At 41.3% G+C, this 18291-nt stretch overlaps 1 protein-coding gene across 2 annotated transcripts in view; it reads left to right on the top strand.

The window, feature by feature from the left end:
• Positions 1–16365, top strand: part of LOC117514478 (tubulin polymerization-promoting protein) — a 45450-nt gene extending 29085 nt beyond the window's left edge. For both annotated transcript variants that reach the window (XM_034174960.1, XM_034174959.1), the window contains exons 4-5: positions 14387–14540; positions 14640–16365. In XM_034174960.1, the coding sequence (XP_034030851.1) occupies positions 14387–14540; positions 14640–14849 (364 nt within the window). In that variant the 3' untranslated portion in view covers positions 14850–16365. The remainder of the gene's footprint in view (positions 1–14386; positions 14541–14639) is intronic.
• The last annotated feature ends 1926 nt before the right edge of the window (positions 16366–18291 follow it).

Here is an 18291-nt window from a genome sequence, read left to right as displayed (position 1 = left end):
GTGAAAGACTCGTGCAAGAAACAGGAAGTGTTGTGTGGCAACGCGACTAGCTTTGCCACAGTCACACAGTGAAGGAGCTACTCTGTGTTCACTTTTGTCCCAAAACTCATTTTTCTATCTATGAAAAAGAGTCTCTGGTCAGCTGGTGTCCGCAAAGTTCGTCATTAAGCTTTGTGCGTGTTCAGAACTTTGAGGGGAATTCAGACGGATCATTTCTGCTGCCTGGATGTTTGCTGTTTTGAGAGAGACAGTGGGGCACAGAGGGCACACATAACTTTTGTACAAGAAACTGGCTTCAAGTTTTGGCGTTCAGCAACAGACTGGATGTTCCACTGTTGTCATTGACAGGTGGACAGGAAAATTATGATTTTTTTTTATTTTTTTTTATTTTAATGAGCAGGAATCATAGACAGCAACAAATGGATTATTTAACTGCAGAGTTGCCTGAATTTAAACATATAGGAACTTTGATAAGCGTCCGTGAGGGCCAGAGTATTCTGTTTTAATATAAACAGTGTGCAAAATGTTTCACTGAAGTAAATTATTATCCATGTGGTTAATATTGACAACCGACTGTGCACGTTACTTTTTTTTGCTGCACCAGCCATCAGCTGGCAAGGAACACATTTAATAATTGATAAAAGGATAGGGGGAAAAACACAAGTGATTTATTGTTTATTTGTAAAGAAATCAGACATGTTATTGAAATGGACGGTCCAGCAATCATATATGGCATAAATGCCCACTCCTACTTTAAAGCAGAATTTCATGCAGAGCGCTCAGATGCTCAAATACGGTACATCTTTTAATTAAAAAACAAATTTGGTCTACAGTTTTGAATTGATTTTGGGTTTTCCAAAATCAACACAAGGTTTTGTGAGTTTTTGTTGTTGTCTTTGTTGTTGTTCATCTGTGTGCTGATTCCCTAGTGCCAAATAAATAGATTAATTCATTCATTCACCTTACAGGGTCAAAATATACATACAGACACGTGTTATTAATTCAGTGGTCTTTTAACATGCCAAGGCCTCAAAACATAAACCTACATGGTAATGCTTGGATTTCAGTAGAAATAAAATTTTGTCAGTTTAGTGAAATTTGGGTGACCCTATAGCTTTAAGTGTCTAGACTGTGATCAAAATGAATTGTTTAGACAAAAAAATAAATAAAAATTCCCTGAAGGATAAAATATCAAAAGAACAGATGGCTTTGAACTATTTACAGTAGCAACGGTTGAAACCCATACAGTCGATGACAGTGATGTCATAGATCATGTGGGAGCTTCCCCAGATGTGCGAGGGATTATGGGAAGGACATGGTGACAGCCAATCAGAGGACAGAAGCACAGTGATGTCTGCTGTCTGGTCTCTCTCTGGCTCCTAATCCAACATCTCAGAAAACACCCCAAAACAGCGGTGTTTCTGAGTAAATCTAACCTGTTTCTCATATATTATGTAAACGGTAGGGAGAAATGAACACTTCGAAATCTAAAATAGATGCAAATACTTCTAAATCTATAAAATGTTTTTGTAACCAGATAACACCTCTGAAGTGATTTACAAGACATCTTATGGACACCAACGTGCACGCAGATGGCGTTAAAAAAAAAATTCTTTATGGAATTCCCCCCAGGTAAATATGGTCTCTTCATTAACTTGAACTGTAATTTTGTAAAATGTTTCAAAAATAAACTGATTTTAGAATGTTTGGATTTCAATAGAAATGAAATTTTGTCAGTTTAGTGAAAAACTCTTTTGTCCGTCAGGCCATCAGACTGTACAACTCCTCACTCGGGGGGAGGAGGAGTAACAGGAAGACAGGGACAGGAAGGAGAGGAACAGTATTGGCCAGTAAACCAGTATGGATCAGTATGTCTGTTATTTATATTTATATTTGCAAATTGTGTTTTTACTTTCACTTTTGATACTCTGTGTGCTTCTTACCCTGTGTGCTGCTGTACAATAGGAGAGGTGATGGTCTAGTGGTTAAAGTGTTGGGTTTGAGACCAGATGATCCTCAGTTCAAATCCCAGCCTGACCGGAAAATCACTAGGGGCCCTTGGGCAAAGTCCTTAATCCCATAGTTGCTCCCGGTGTGTAGTGGGCGCCTTGCATGTCAGCAGCTTGACATTGGAGTGAATGTGAGGCACTGATGTGTAAAGCGCTTTGAGTGTCTGATGCAGAAGGAAAAGCTCTATATAAATGAGGGAGTCTTCCCAAGGGATTAATAAAGTTCTGTCTAATCTAATCTAAAATTTGGGGGTCTTATACTTTTTCAAAAGTTGAGTTTCAGAATCAAATTTATTGGCATCTAAGTTCATACATACAAGGAGTTTGATCTGGTGTTATTGGTGCATAAAAAAATAAGAAAAGAAAGGAAAAAACACTTTTGTAAGACGTAAGAGTCAATTAGGCAAAACCATATTCACTGTTAAATAAACATAATGTAATGGAACGGGACTGTGCAAAAGCAGGTGACTGGAGTACAGATGTACAGTACTTTGTAGTGCAGGGATGACCAATCTGTACTTTGTAGTAGTGGGGGGGGGGCAGGGTAAGTGGGGGACTCTGGCATTGTTTATGTGTCTAGCTGTAGATGAAAAGAAGCTGTTATTGTGTCTTGAGGTTTTGGTCCTGCCAGAGGGGAGGGTGACAGAGTTTGTGTCCTGAGTGGGAGGGATCAACCACAATCTTCTTTGCTTGCCTCAGGGGCCTGGAGGTCCTGTAGGGATGGCAGACTGCGGTCGATCACCTTCTCTACTGTGTGGATGATGCGCTGCCGTCTGCTTCTGTCCTTAGCAGTGGCAGCAGCGTACCAGACGGTGAAGAGAAGATGATGGACTCAATGATTACAGTGTAGAAGTTCACCATCAATGTTTTTGGCAGGTTGAACTTACTCAGCTGCCTCAGAAAGTACATCCTCTGTTGTACTCTCTTGATGTGAGAGATGATGTCCGAATGATGTCCGAGGTGATGGTGATCCCCAGGTGGTGGAAGGGCTCAACAATGGCGACTGGGGAGTCACACAGTGCGATGGGGTGGCCAGGACTGGGTTTTTCCTGAAGTCAGCAACCATGTCCACTGTCTTGTGGGTGTTGAACTCCAGATGGTTCTGTCTGCACCAGGATACAAGGTGGTCAGTCTTCCAGCTGTATGCAGAATCGTCCCCATCAGAGATGACTCCAATGAGGGTTGTATTGGCCGCGAACTTCAGGAGCTTCACAGGCTGGTGGCTGGAGGTGCAGCAGGAAACAACAAATTTAATTATAATATAGCCTTTATTGTCATTGTGCATATACATACAACAAAATTTGTCCTCTGCATTTAACCAACTTTAATTACAGTTAGATACAATCCAACCACTAGGAGCAGTGGGCAGCCACAGTCTGGCGCCTAGGGACCAACTCCCGATGTAGAGACGCTGCCTTGGTCAGGGGCAGAGAAAAGAGCAGACCCTAAATAATCATATTTTTGATTGTATTCTACCACATCTGCCAAAAAATGGTTATACGAGGGCTGTCAATAAAGTAACGGTCCTTTTTATTTTTTTCAAAAACTATATGGATTTCATTCATATGTTTTTACGTCAGACATGCTTGAACCCTCGTGCGCATGCGTGAGTTTTTCCACGCCTGTCGGTGACGTCATTCGCCTGTGAGCACTCCTTGTGGGAGGAGTCGTCCAGCCCTTCGTCGGAATTCCTTTGTCTGAGAAGTTGCTGAGAGACTGGCGCTTTGTTTGATCAAAATTTTTTCTAAACCTGTGAGACACATCGAAGTGGACACGGTTCGAAAAATTAAGCTGGTTTTCAATGAAAATTTTAACGGCTGATGAGAGATTTTGAGGTGATTCTGTCGCTTTAAGGACTTTTCACGGTGCGAGACGTCGCGCAGCGCTCTCAGGCAGCGTCATCAGCCTGTTCAAGCTGAAAACCTCCACATTTCAGGCTCTATTGATCCAGGACGTCGTGAGAGAACAGAGAAGTTTCAGAAGAATTCGGTTTCAGCATTTTATCCGGATATTCCACTGTTAAAGGAGATTTTTTTTAATGAAAGACGTGCGGACGGATCCGCGCGTCGGGACGCAGCCGACGCGGTGCGGCGGCACAGGAAAAACACCTCCGTGTTGATAACCATTTGTAAAATCCAGGCGGCTTTTGATGGCTTTCAGTGGAGTGAGTATATGAGAAATTGTTTAACAGGCAGGACATGTTCCAACTTGTCCTTAAGGCTTTCAACAGAGGTGTTTTTCCTGTGGCGGAGCGTCGCGGCGGCTGCATCCCGACGCGCGGACCCGTCCGCACATCTTTCATTAAAAAAATCTCCTTTAACAGTGGAATATCCGGATAAAATGCTGAAACCGACTTCTTCTGAAACTTCTCTGTTCTCTCACGACGTCCTGGATCAATAGAGCCTGAAATGTGAAGGTTTTCAGCTTGAACAGGCTGATGACGCCGCCTGAGAGCGCTGCGCGACGTCTCGCACCGTGAAAAGTCCTTAAAGCGACAGTCTCACCTCAAAATCTCTCATCAGCCGTTAAAATTTTCACTGAAAACCAGCTTAATTTTTCGAACCGTGTCCACTTCGATGTGTCTCACAGGTTTAGAAAAAAATTTGATCAAACAACGCGCCAGTCTCTCAGCAACTTCTCAGACAAAGGAATTCCGACGAGGGGCTGGATGACTCCTCCCACAAGGAGTGCTCACAGGCGAATGACGTCACCGACAGGCGTGGAAAAACTCACGCATGCGCACGAGGGTTCAAGCATGTCTGACGTAAAAACATATGAATGAAATCCATATAGTTTTTGAAAAAAATAAAAAGGACCTATACTTTATTGACAGACCTCGTATATCCAACTAGAATTCGAGCAGAAGGTTGTTGATGGCTCCCATAAGTGTCTGGGCAAGGTGAAATGTGCTAAGCGACTTTCAAAGAAGTATTAGGTTTGCTGTATGTCTGGTGTCCATTAAAAAAAAATTTAATTTTGTGTACTGAATTCTTGTTTTGTTTTGTTTTTTCTATTTGATGTGTATGTTGTAGAATCATTCTGTGCCCAAAACAAGAACAGTTCTATGAAATAACTGAGAACCCAATATTTCCATGACCTCCATGTCCATGATGAGTGTATGTAAACTCATGTGCTGTGTATATGTAACGTGCCTGGACTTATGTTGTACACATTTGTCCTGCGGGTTCCAATCAGGGACCCACACAGTCCAGTACAGTGGAGTGTGAAGCATGCGTCACACACCCACAGGATAGGGCGATGCTCAGACTGGGGGAGGAGCTCATTTCCACGTAGCTTCTGACTCCAGGCATAACTGCTCTTCCAGAGAGGCAGAGCTTCACTTTCATTCTAATCTGCACCAAACGTCTTTGCTTATACAACCCCTGGCAAAAATTATGGAATCACCGGCCTCGGAGGATGTTCATTCAGTTGTTTAATTTTGTAGAAAAAAAGCAGATCACAGACATGACACAAAACTAAAGTCATTTCAAATGGCAACTTTCTGGCTTTAAGAAACACTATAAGAAATTAAGAAAAAAAATTGTGGCAGTCGGTAACGGTTACTTTTTTAGACCAAGCAGAGGGGAAAAAATATGGACTCACTCAATTCTGAGGAATAAAAGCCCAGCTCTCCACAATTTCTCTTATACTTACTTGACTGGTAAGCATTGAAAGCCGAGATAGGCATGTCCCAACTTGTCCCATGACACGCCGAAACGGAGGTTTTCCTTTGTTTCGCTCAAACAGCGAATCGGTCGTTACGCACAAAGCCTCCGCGCGGCTTTCCATGACAAAATCTCTTGTTAAAAGTGAAATCTGCCGGAAAATGGCTGATGTCCAGCTCTTGTGATAACCAGAGAAAGTGCACATGACGGTCTCATATCCACAGAGCCATCAGTTTAGAAATGATCTGGCGTTTTCTGCCTCATCATCGCAGCTCGGAGCGCGGCGCGCTGAGCGTCCTTAAAGCCGTCCTTAAAGCTGTAGTAACACTCCTTATTCTCTGTGAAGCCCGTAAAATTTTCACCGAAAGCCAGATAAATTTTTCAAATGGTTTCCAGGTGCCTGTCTCTAACAGCTTCTGAAAAAATTCTGATGGGAAAAAAAGTCCTTTTCATTCCGCCATTTCCAGACAATGAAAATCTGACGAGGGGGCGGGACCACTCCTTCCACAAGGCATGCTCACAGGCGAATGACATCACCGACAGGCCTGGAAAAACTCACGCATGCGCACGAGGGTTCAAGCTTGTCTGACGTAAAAACATATGAATCAAATCCATATAGTTTAAAAAAATAAATAAAAAGGACCGTTACTTTATTGACAGACCTCGTACATACAGAAAAGCTAAACGAAAGCCATCATTAACACCTAAACAGAAAAAAACAAGGTTACAATGGGCTAAGGAAAAGCAATCGTGGACTGTGGATGACTGGATGAAAGTCATATTCAGTGATGAATCTCGAATCTGCATTGGGCAAGGTGATGATGCTGGAACTTTTGTTTGGTGCCGTTCCAATGAGATTTATAAAGATGACTGCCTGAAGACAACATGTAAATTTCCACAGTCATTGATGATATGGGGCTGCATGTCAGGTAAAGGCACTGGGGAGATGGCTGTCATTACATCATCAATAAATGCACAAGTTTACGTTGATATTTTGGACACTTTTCTTATCCCATCAATTGAAAGGATGTTTGGGGATGATGAAATCATTTTTCAAGATGATAATGCATCTTGCCATAGAGCAAAAACTGTGAAAACATTCCTTGCAAAAAAGACACATAGGGTCAATGTCATGGCCTGCAAATAGTCCGGATCTTAATCCAATTGAAAATCTTTGGTGGATGTTGAAGAAAATGGTCCATGACAAGGCTCCAACCTGCAAAGCTGATCTGGCAACAGCAATCAGAGAAAGTTGGAGCCACCATCATGCTTCACTGTAGGGATGGTGCCTGGTTTCCTCCAAACATGACGCCTGGCATTCACACCAAAGAGTTCAATCTTTGTCTCATCAAGCCAGAGAATTTTGTTTCTCATGGTGTGAAAGTCCTTTAGGTGCCTTTTGGCAAACTCCAGGTGGGCTGCCATGTGCCTTTTACTAAGGAGTGACTTCCGTCTGGCCACGTTACCATACAGGTCTGATTGGTGGATTGCTGCAGAGATGGTTGTCCTTCTCCACAGAGGAATGTTGGAGCTCTGACAGAGTGCCTATCAGGTTCTTGGTCACCTCCCTGACTGAGGCCCTTCTCCCCCGATCACTCAGTTTAGACAGGCGGCCAGCTCTAAGAAAAGTCCTGGTGAGTCCAAATTTCTTCCATTTACAGATGACGGAGGCCACTTTGCTCATTGGGACCTTCAAAGTAGCAGAAATGTTTCTGTACCCTTCCCCAGATTTGTGTCTCGAAACAATCCTGTCTTGGAGTTCTACAGACCCCCACCCAAAAAAAAAAGTATTTCAAATCGTTATTATGGGGTATTGTGTGTAGAATTTTGTGGGGGAAAAAAATGAAAAGAATTTCATCTTTTTCGAAATAAGACTAACATAACAAAATGTGGAAAAAGTGAAGCGCTGTGAACACTTTCCAGATGCAGTGGAAAATAAGAGTTGATGCAGCTGTAGGTTTCTTGCTTTTTGTTGTTTTTTTTATACAGTAACACAGGCTATTTTTGGGCATTGGTGACGATGTGCTCTTCTAGTTTACGTAATTCTTAGATTGAGCAGTTCACTGTGAGAATACCTGCTGAGGACATTATCTTCTTCCTTAGTCGGGAGTAGGAACTTAAAGTCTATTTCCCTGACAACAAGCAGCATGGAACAGGAACTGAGTTCTTAAAAGTTGAGAGGAGGCAAATTAATAATAAACCGTAACATCCCTGTTTACTGTAGTTTGTTGCTATGACAGCTGGTTTCCCGGGGACACTGCAGACTTTACACACTGTTGTTTATGTGATTTATTGCCACAGCAATGGCTGTTTGTTTGTGTTACTATGCACTTTTTACATGGAAGTGAAATGGGCAAAAGTCCAGTTGAACAACTGCAGGGCTCTCAGATGGAGGGTGATTGATGACAATGATGATCTGGTTATGGCAAAGTCAGAGGTTGAGATTTTTTTTTTTCCACACAATGTGATTCCCAAATTTAGCAGTAGTTATCTTCCAGAGTATGTGCATACATCAGCTGGTTTAGAGTGGACAGACTACAGCCATTAAAACACTGCAGACATACTATAGATATAGATATGCATGTTACGTGCATGTGTGGAACTGCTCAGACAACAGTGAGATCAAACAGTGCACACATTTTGCTCATCTCATATAAATGCTGTTACATCTGCATTCAAAAAATCACATGTGGCTGTGTGTGTTGTTATTATTATAATCCCTATAGCAACTTGAGCAGGTGCATCTTTTTGCAACAGCAATAAGACAAATGATATCCCACATTTAAAGGGGTCATATCGTACAAATCAATTTTATTTTTTTTACATTTAAATATGGTTGGGAGTTCATGTTAAACATCCTCAAAGTCCCATAATTCTGACTGTGCATTCAGTTTGTATATATGAGTGTCAATCAATCAATCAACTTTTTTCTTGTATAGCGCCAAATCACAACAAACAGTTGCCCCAAGGCGCTCCACATTGCAAGGCAAGGCCATACAATAATTATGAAACACAGTCTACGTCTAAAGCAACATAACCAAGGGATGGTCCAGGGTCACCCGATCCAGCCCTAACTATAAGCCTTAACGAAAAGGAAAGTTTTAAGCCTAATCTTAAAAGTAGAGAGGGTGTCTGTCTCCCTGATCTGAATTGGGAGCTGGTTCCACAGGAGAGGAGCCTGAAAGCTGAAGGCTCTGCCTCCCATTCTACTCTTACAAACCCTAGGAACTACAAGTAAGCCCGCAGTCTGAGAGCGAAGCGCTCTAATGGGGTAATATGGTACTACGAGGTCCCTAAGATAAGATGGGACCTGATTATTCAAAACCTTATAAGTAAGAAGAAGAATTTTAAATTCTATTCTAGCATTAACAGGAAGCCAATGAAGGGAGGCCAACACGGGTGAGATATGCTCTCTCCTGCTAGTCCCTGTCAGTACTCTAGCTGCAGCATTCTGAACCAACTGAAGGCTTTTTAGGGAACTTTTAGGACAACCTGATAATAATGAATTACAATAGTCCAGCCTAGAGGAAATAAATGCATGAATTAGTTTTTCAGCATCACTCTGAGACAAGACCTTTCTGATTTAGAGATATTGCGTAAATGCAAAAAGGCAGTCCTACATATTTGTTTAATATGCGCTTTGAATGACATATCCTGATCAAAAATAACTCCAAGATTTCTCACAGTATTACTAGAGATCAGGGAAATGCCATCCAGAGTAACGATCTGGTTAGACACCATGCTTCTAAGATTTGTGGGGCCAAGTACAATAACTTCAGTTTTATCTGAGTTTAAAAGCAGGAAATTAGAGGTCATCCATGTCTTTATGTCTGTAAGACAATCCTGCAGTTTAGCTAATTGGTGCGTATCCTCTGGCTTCATGGATAGATAAAGCTGGGTATCATCTGCGTAACAATGAAAATTTAAGCAATACCGTCTAATGATACTGCCCAAGGGAAGCATGTATAAAGTGAATAAAATTGGTCCTAGCACAGAACCTTGTGGAACTCCATAATTAACTTTAGTCTGTGAAGAAGATTCCCCATTTACATGAACAAACTGTAATCTATTAGACAAATATGATTCAAACCACCGCAGCGCAATGCCTTTAATACCTATGACATGCTCTAATCTCTGTAATAAAATTTTATGGTCAACAGTATCAAAAGCAGCACTGAGGTCCAACAGAACAAGCACAGAGATAAGTCCACTGTCCGAAGCCATAAGAAGATCATTTGTAACCTTCACTAATGCTGTTTCTGTACTATGATGAATTCTAAAACCTGACTGAAACTCTTCAAATAGACCATTCCTCTGCAGGTGATCAGTTAGCTGTTTTACAACTACCCTCTCAAGAATCTTTGAGAGAAAAGGAAGGTTGGAGATTGGCCTATAATTAGCTAAGATAGCTGGGTCAAGTGATGGCTTTTTAAGTAATGGTTTAATTACTGCCACCTTAAAGGCCTGTGGTACATAACCAACTAACAAAGATAGATTGATCATATTTAAGATTGAAGCATTAAATAATGGTAGGACTTCCTTGAGCAGCCTGGCAGGAATGGGGTCTAATAAGCATGTTGATGGTTTGGATGAAGTAACTAATGAAAATAACTCAGACAGAACAATCGGAGAGAAAGAGTCTAACCAAATACCGGCATCACTGAAAGCAGCCAAAGATAACGATACATCTTTGGGATGGTTATGAGTAATTTTTTCTCTAATAGTCAAAATTTTGTTAGCAAAGAAAGTCATGAAGTCATTACTAGTTAAAGTTAATGGAATACTCAGCTCAATAGAGCTCTGACTCTTTGTCAGCCTGGCTACAGTGCTGAAAAGAAACCTGGGGTTGTTCTTATTTTCTTCAATTAGTGATGAGTAGAAAGATGTCCTAGCTTCACGAAGGGCTTTCTTATAGAGCAACAAACTCTTTTTCCAGGCTAAGTGAAGATCTTCTAAATTAGTGAGACGCCATTTCCTCTCCAACTTACGGGTTATCAGCTTTAAGCTACGAGTTTGTGAGTTATACCACGGAGTCAGACACTTCTGATTTAAAGCTCTCTTTTTCAGAGGAGCTACAGCATCCAAAGTTGTCTTCAATGAGGATGTAAAACTATTGACAAGATACTCTAACTCCCTTACAGAGTTTAGGTAGCTACTCTGCTCTGTGTTGGTATATGACATTAGAGAACATAAAGAAGGAATCATATCCTTAAACCTAGTTACAGCGCTTTCTGAAAGACTTCTAGTGTAATGAAACTTATTCCCCACTGCAGGGTAGTCCATCAGGGTAAATGTAAATGTTATTAAAAAATGATCAGACAAAAGGGAGTTTTCAGGGAATACTGTTAAGTCTTCTATTTCCATACCATAAGTCAGAACAAGATCTAAAATATGATTAAAGTGGTGGGTGGACTCATTTACTTTTTGAGCAAAGCCGATAGAGTCTAATAATAGATTAAATGCAGTGTTGAGGCTGTCATTCTCAGCATCTGTGTGGATGTTAAAATCGCCCACTATAATTATCTTATCTGAGCTAAGCACTAAGTCAGACAAAAGGTCTGAAAATTCACAGAGAAACTCACAGTAACGACCAGGTGGACGATAGATAATAACAAATAAAACTGGTTTTTGGGACTTCCAATTTGGATGGACAAGACTAAGAGACAAGCTTTCAAATGAATTAAAGCTCTGTCTAGGTTTTTGATTAATTAATAAGCTGGAATGGAAGATTGCTGCTAATCCTCCGCCCCGGCCCGTGCTACGAGCATTCTGACAGTTAGTGTGACTCGGGGGTGTTGACTCATTTAAACTAACATATTCATCCTGCTGTAACCAAGTTTCTGTTAGGCAGAATAAATCAATACGTTGATCAATTATTATATCATTTACCAACAGGGACTTAGAAAAAAGAGACCTAATGTTTAATAGACCACATTTAACTGTTTTAGTCTGTGGTGCAATTGAAGGTGCTATATTATTTTTTCTTTTTGAATTTTTATGCTTAAATAGATTTTTGCTAGTTATTGGTGGTCTGGGAGCAGGCACCGTCTCTACGGGGATGGGGTAATAGGGGGATGGCAGGGGGAGAGAAGCTGCAGAGAGGTGTATAAGACCACAGCTCTGCCTCCTGGTCCCAACGCTAGACAGTCACAGTTTGGAGGATCCCAAAAAATTGGCCAGATTTCTAGAAATGAGAGCTGCTCCCTCTAAAGTGGGATGGATGCCGTCTCTCCTAACAAGATCAGGTTTTCCCCAGAAGCTTTGCCAATTATCAATGAAGCCCACCTCATTTTTTGGACACCACTCAGACAGCCAGCAATTCAAGGAGAACATGCGGCTAAACATGTCACTCCCGGTCTGATTGGGGAGGGGCCCAGAGAAAACAACAGAGTCCGACATTGTTTTTGCAAAGTTACACACCGATTCAATGTTAATTTTAGTGACCTCCGATTGGCGTAACCGAGTGTCATTACTGCCGACGTGAATTACAATCTTACCAAATTTACGCTTAGCCTTAGCCAGCAATTTCAAATGTCCTTCGATGTCGCCTGCTCTGGCCCCCGGAAGACAATTGACAATGGTTGCTGGTGTCGCTAACTTCACATTTCTCAAAACAGAGTCGCCAATAACCAGAGTTTGATCCTCGGCGAGTGTATCGTCGAGTGGGGAAAAACGGTTAGAGATGTGAACGGGTTGACGGTGTACACGGGGCTTCTGTTTAGGGCTACGCTTCCTCCTCACAGTCACCCAGTCAGCCTGCCTTCCCGACTGCACGGGGTCTGCCAGGGGGGAACTAACGGCGGCTAAGCTACCTTGGTCCGCACCGACTACAGGGGCCTGGCTAGCTGTAGAATTTTCCACGGTGCGGAGCCGAGCCTCCAATTCGCCCAGCCTGGCCTCCAAAGCTACGAATAAGCTGCACTTATTACAAGTACCGTTACTGCTAAAAGAGGCCGAGGAATAACTAAACATTTCACACCCAGAGCAGAAAAGTACGGGAGAGACAGGAGAAGCCGCCATGCTAAAACGGCTAAGAGCTAGTAGCTACGCTAAGCTAGCGGATTCCCAAACAGGGAATCCGACACTAGACAGGCTGTGGAGCAGCACAGGTAACGCACGACAACAGTGCTAAAATAAAATAAAAATCCACTAGACAGGCTGTGGAGCAGCACAGGTAACGCACAACAACAGTGCTAAAAAATAAAATAAAAATAAAAATCCACTGGACAGGCTGTGGAGCAGCACAGGCAACGCACGACAACAGTGCTAAAACAAAATAAAAATCCACTGGACAGGCTGTGGAGCAGCACAGGTAACGCACAACAACAGTGCTAAAAAATAAAATAAAAATAAAAATCCACTGGACAGGCTGTGGAGCAGCACAGGTAACGCACGACAACAGTGCTAAAACAAAATAAAAATCCACTAGACAGGCTGTGGAGCAGCACAGGCAACGCACGACAACAGTGCTAAAACAAAATAAAAATCCACTAGACAGGCTGTGGAGCAGCACAGGTAACGCACGACAACAGTGCCAAAAAACAAAACAAAAATCCACTGAACAGGCTGTGGAGCAGCGCAGGTAACACACGACAACAGTGCCAAAAAATAAAATAAAAATCCACTGGACAGGCTGTGGAGCAGCACAGGTAACGCACGACAACAGTGCCAAAAAACAAAACAAAAATCCACTGAACAGGCTGTGGAGCAGCGCAGGTAACACACGACAACAGTGCCAAAAAATAAAATAGGACTTTGACAGGACTTTTATGTTAAATGATTTTTCGTGCTGCTTTGAGCAAAGTTTGCCCGAAAGAGCTCGTTGTAGAGTTCCGTGACATATGTTGCAGAAGTACATATGTACATTCAATGGGTCACACCTATTCAACCAGATGACACTCTTTGAGACATGCCCACAGAGCTTATGGGAGTGATATACCCTGTCTGAAGAGAGGGGGCGTGGCAACAACAGCTCCTTCAGATTTAAATTAACAGGCACAGGAATGGTTTATTACAAAGGAATGGTTTATTTACATTTAATTTATTACGAAACGGAGCAGGCCGTGGCCTCAACTTTATCTAAATTCTGGGTCTTTTAGTGAACTTAGGGCTTGTGGCTGGCGATCACCTTAGTATTTCTTCTGTTTTTCTTGTTGCTTAATGCTGACAAATTATACTGTATTTGTTGTCTTTCAGATGCCTGGTTCTGTTTTTTTTCTCTCTGTTTGCAGGTCCATCCAGAGATGGGTGTGGTATCTGTTCCAGAAACCGTCCTGTGCACTGGCAACATTTCCTGTATATTCGTTTTGTGAATTGTTTTGTCAATTGTGTCTGTAGCATGGCCCAAGCAGAGGGTCACCCCTTTGAGTCTGGTCTGCTTGAGGTTTCTTCCTCAAATCATCAAAGGGAGTTTTTCCTTACCACTGTTGCCTGTGTGCTTGCTCTTGGGGATGGTAAGGTTAAACCTTACTTGTGTGAAGCGCCTTGATGCAATTTTGTTGTGATTTGGTGCTATATAAATGAAATAAATTGAATTGAAAGGGGAGACCTGAAAAATGGCTGTTTATCCAATTTCTTTTCTTCAAGACAAAAGGCTTTTTTTTTTTTTCATTTTTCTTTTTTTGCATTTGAGTTTTAAAGACACCAGCTATATCAGCTTTTAGAAAAAGTAGATATGATTCCCTTAAATTCCTACTTCTGCTTAAATTTCAGGAAGAAATCCTGTCGCACCATAACATATGATGAGTTCAAGGTTGCTCTGGGAGAGCTGGCGAGGAAAAAATATAAAGAAAAAACTGGAGAGGAGGCAGAAGCGGAAGTGTTTAAGCTGATTGAGGGGAAGGCACCAGTGATTGCCGGAGTCACGGTAAGACTGAAAATATAAAAAAAATTAACAACTTGATCTGAAATCACACTACACCCATTTTGCATTCAACCTCATGATACATTTTGTGAATTTTCTCAGAGAGCAGTTGCGTCTCCAACGGTGAGCCGTCTTACGGACACCACCAAGTTTACGGGATCCCACAAGGAGCGTTTTGATGACACCGGCCGTGGGAAGGGTAAGGCGGGACGAGTCGACATCGTTGACACATCCGGATACGTCTCGGGATACAAACATCAAGGCTCATATGAAAAGAAAGTCTCTAAACCCACCTCAACCAAACCCATGTGAGGAACAACAACAAGGAGATAAACATTTTGCCGACTAGGATAATTTTCTATTCAATGAAAGCACAAAAGAATAGGATTTCATATCTTTCCTCCACTCCCAAACTCATCTATTTTGTGTGTGTGTGTGAGAGAGAGAGATATTTTTGAGTTGCTCTCTTGGTGACGTGTGAGAACTGGAAAACTGTTTACATTGATTTCTGCAAAGTCATCACCAGCTGGTACATTCCTGTCCAATAGCGACTTACTGCCGAAGGCTGAAGAGCACAAACGTAAGAAAAGTTTTGAAGCTTCACTGTTACGATCAGGCCTTTATGTATTTATTCAGCACAACAAACAAGCCAAGAAAAACAAAAGTGGACAAGCGTTTGATGAATTATCAACCATGTATTATTATTTAGAATGTTTCTATTGCCACATCCAGCTGAAACAATTTGGTTTGTTTTGGAGCATGTGAACAATAATTAGCACAAATTATGAAAAGATTACGAGTGTTTATTTCTTGTGAAGACCAGTATTTATAGCTCCAAATTTAATGTTGTCTTTCTGCCATCTTGTCTTGTCAACTGCTGAGTCTTAATGAAATCTGTTATTATTTGCTTACACTCGTTTAAATAACTTGTCTTCAGCTCCAACTAGGAAAATTAGGTTAAAGTGGCGTGTCTGAATTTTCAACGACATCTAACGAAAACTTTATAATCTGGGCCTCGTTTCATAAAGCAGTCTAATCTTTAAGTCTACTAAACTTACTTGGTCAAATAAGGTTAGTTGCCCCACATCAGTAGCCTAATCTCCATTTCACATCGATGGCTAAAGCTGTAAATTAGCCGTCTAATGTTAGTCGACAGTTTTCATGGGCATAAGCGGCTTCGCCAGTGCCGTTGCCGAGAAACGCCGAATATGTTGGTTGTCTGCTACAAACATGGCCAAGTCCGCCACACCACTTGGCGTTTGTAAACATCTCCAGTGGATTATTTCAATCCCCGAACACCTGCTCTCACAGCAAGGCTCTCCTTCCTTCCTGCTCCATCAAGTGGTGGTACACGATAGCTGCCATTTTTGAGGTAAAACACTGAAGTTTTGTCAACTAAAATAAGATTAGCCTCCTCTGTACCAGGCTAATACGAAACTTTAGCCGACTAAGTGCTTTGTGCAATGACTATCATCAAAAGATTAGTTGACAAAGTGAATTTAGTCAACTAAATAAGATTAGATGGCATTGTGAAACCGGGCCCAGGTCAGCAATATAAAAGTATAACTTTAGTTACAGCACCTGATCATATTCATGATGGTGGTTCGCGCTGATGTGTCTGCATTTCAGGCCACGAGTGCACACTTGGAAAGAGGGAGGGACCAAGGTTTAGTTTGAAATCTCAACACGATGTCGTTGAAATTTCTGTCATGTTGCTTTAAGGTTTTGTCAACGTTATCTGTTTTGTTTTTTCTCTTTGTAAATATGGGTGAATCTACCAAATGGAACATTTGTGACCTCCGTCATGCCTTGCTTTTCTGAATATGTGGGGGACAAAACAAACAAAAGACAACTGTGCAAAAAGGTTTGAGGAAAAATTAATTCAGCTGACACTTTCTAAAGAAATGCTGCAACGTAAGTAAAATGGTACAGCTTTTCACCTTAATACACACACACACACACACACACTTTTTCCTTCAGTTTATGTGAAAATAAGTGCATCAGGTATTTAAATCACTTTACTGAGCAATTACCAGCAACGTTCTTTGTGTCGTCATGTACCGATGTCGCAGACCGAACGGTCTGCTGTGCCTCCACTGTGCATGCGTTATTTCAGACCACAGCAGCTCTCTGAGACAGTCTCTTCACTCAAAGCGATCAAATGGATTATTAACCATTAGATAACAAGGTAAAATCTCTTAAATCATTCTAAAGTCAGTTTTAAGCAGAAACGAGGCAATACTCTGTGACGCTTTGAAATGACCGACACGCAGTGAATGCAGCAGCTAGCAGCTCGTGTAGCTGCGGTGCTCTGATCGGTTCCTCCATCTTTTCTGATGAAATAATGCTGAATTTATGTGGGAATGATTGTTGTACAAAAGCTTCAGATATCTGTCACTGATACAGATGATGACTGGAGTGCAGTTTGAAGCAGAAATGAGGTGATAATCACTGAACCGCAGCTAATGACGCATGCGCAGTGAAGGCAGGACGGACCAATTTTGGGGGGACCGTTCGGTCTGCAACACTGTGCAGTACACCTACAAAGAAATTCAAATTTTGTTGTAATATAAATGTTTGATTTTCTGTTCTACTGATGAAAAAGAAGGAAAATGTCACACAAATGTTAATATTAACAACAGTGGTTCAATTTCCAACAAAATGTCACCACTATTCTCATAATTATTAGGAAAGGGATTATCTAAGAACAGACAGGCTGGAATACCCAGAATGAAGTTAGTGACAGTACTGATTTATTATACTATTTATTACAATAATGCTTGTTAGTTGTGCATTCGCACCAACTATTGTACTAATAACTAGAATAATGAGTTATTACAATAGCAGCTGTAATAAGGATGCCAGTACCGAGCCTGCTCATGATATTATTCGTAGCTCATTTCCATATCCGCTCTACATGAACCAATTTCCTAAAGGAGGCTTTTTCAACAACATTACGTGATGTTCAGCTAAAGAAGAAAGCTCCAACTACAAACAAGTTCAGTTGTACGTGATTGTATTTTTAACGTTTTACATATTTCTTCATCACATTTATATACAGTAATTCTAATATATTTGTGGTTTAAGAAAAACTGAGGTTTATATTCTAAAAGTTGTAGCCACGTGGCTTAATTTATGACACTGATTTCATGTTTCTTCTGTATTACTGTACTTGGTGCATGAGATATATAAGTATATATATATTGCACTTGATTCAGAAGCATGGAGATGACAGTCGGTGTTTGTCGTGTCTTACTTCAGCTGCTGTGAGGACAGACTACTGTTCCCACTGCTTAGTGTCGGATCGCGATCAAAATTGCATTTTTTTTTTTTTTAAATGGTATGTATCAACATGTACAAAGTCGGCTCCCTTTCTATGCCATCATGTGAGATGGGTTAGATTTTAGAGTACCCTCTGTGTGTGGTACCCTCACAAATTTACTTTATCGCAAAAGCAACATGTTGCTGTTGTACTCTTAAAGGGAAATGATATACTTTTGTAAGCAAATATTTTCCCAGTGTATTGAAAGTGTTTGTCATCCTACTTGTTATCTCAGCTTTTTAAGAACAATGCATCACTTTGGAAACTAGCACCTGTCATTGTGTTAGTTTTGTCTACTGAGTAGCCTGAGTATGATCCCTTTTCTGTGTTTAACGCCAAATACTGTGTGCACCATTGATGTGGAACAACAATGATGTTTTGGTTTTCTGAAATAATGTTAATTGTGCCCTCATGCATGCTGTGTGTGTTTTG

This window comes from Thalassophryne amazonica, chromosome 7 (genome assembly GCF_902500255.1).
Source record: "Thalassophryne amazonica chromosome 7, fThaAma1.1, whole genome shotgun sequence".
Taxonomy (NCBI): domain Eukaryota; kingdom Metazoa; phylum Chordata; class Actinopteri; order Batrachoidiformes; family Batrachoididae; genus Thalassophryne; species Thalassophryne amazonica.
Note: the sequence above shows the minus strand (reverse complement) of the source record. Positions and strands in the feature narration are given on the sequence as shown.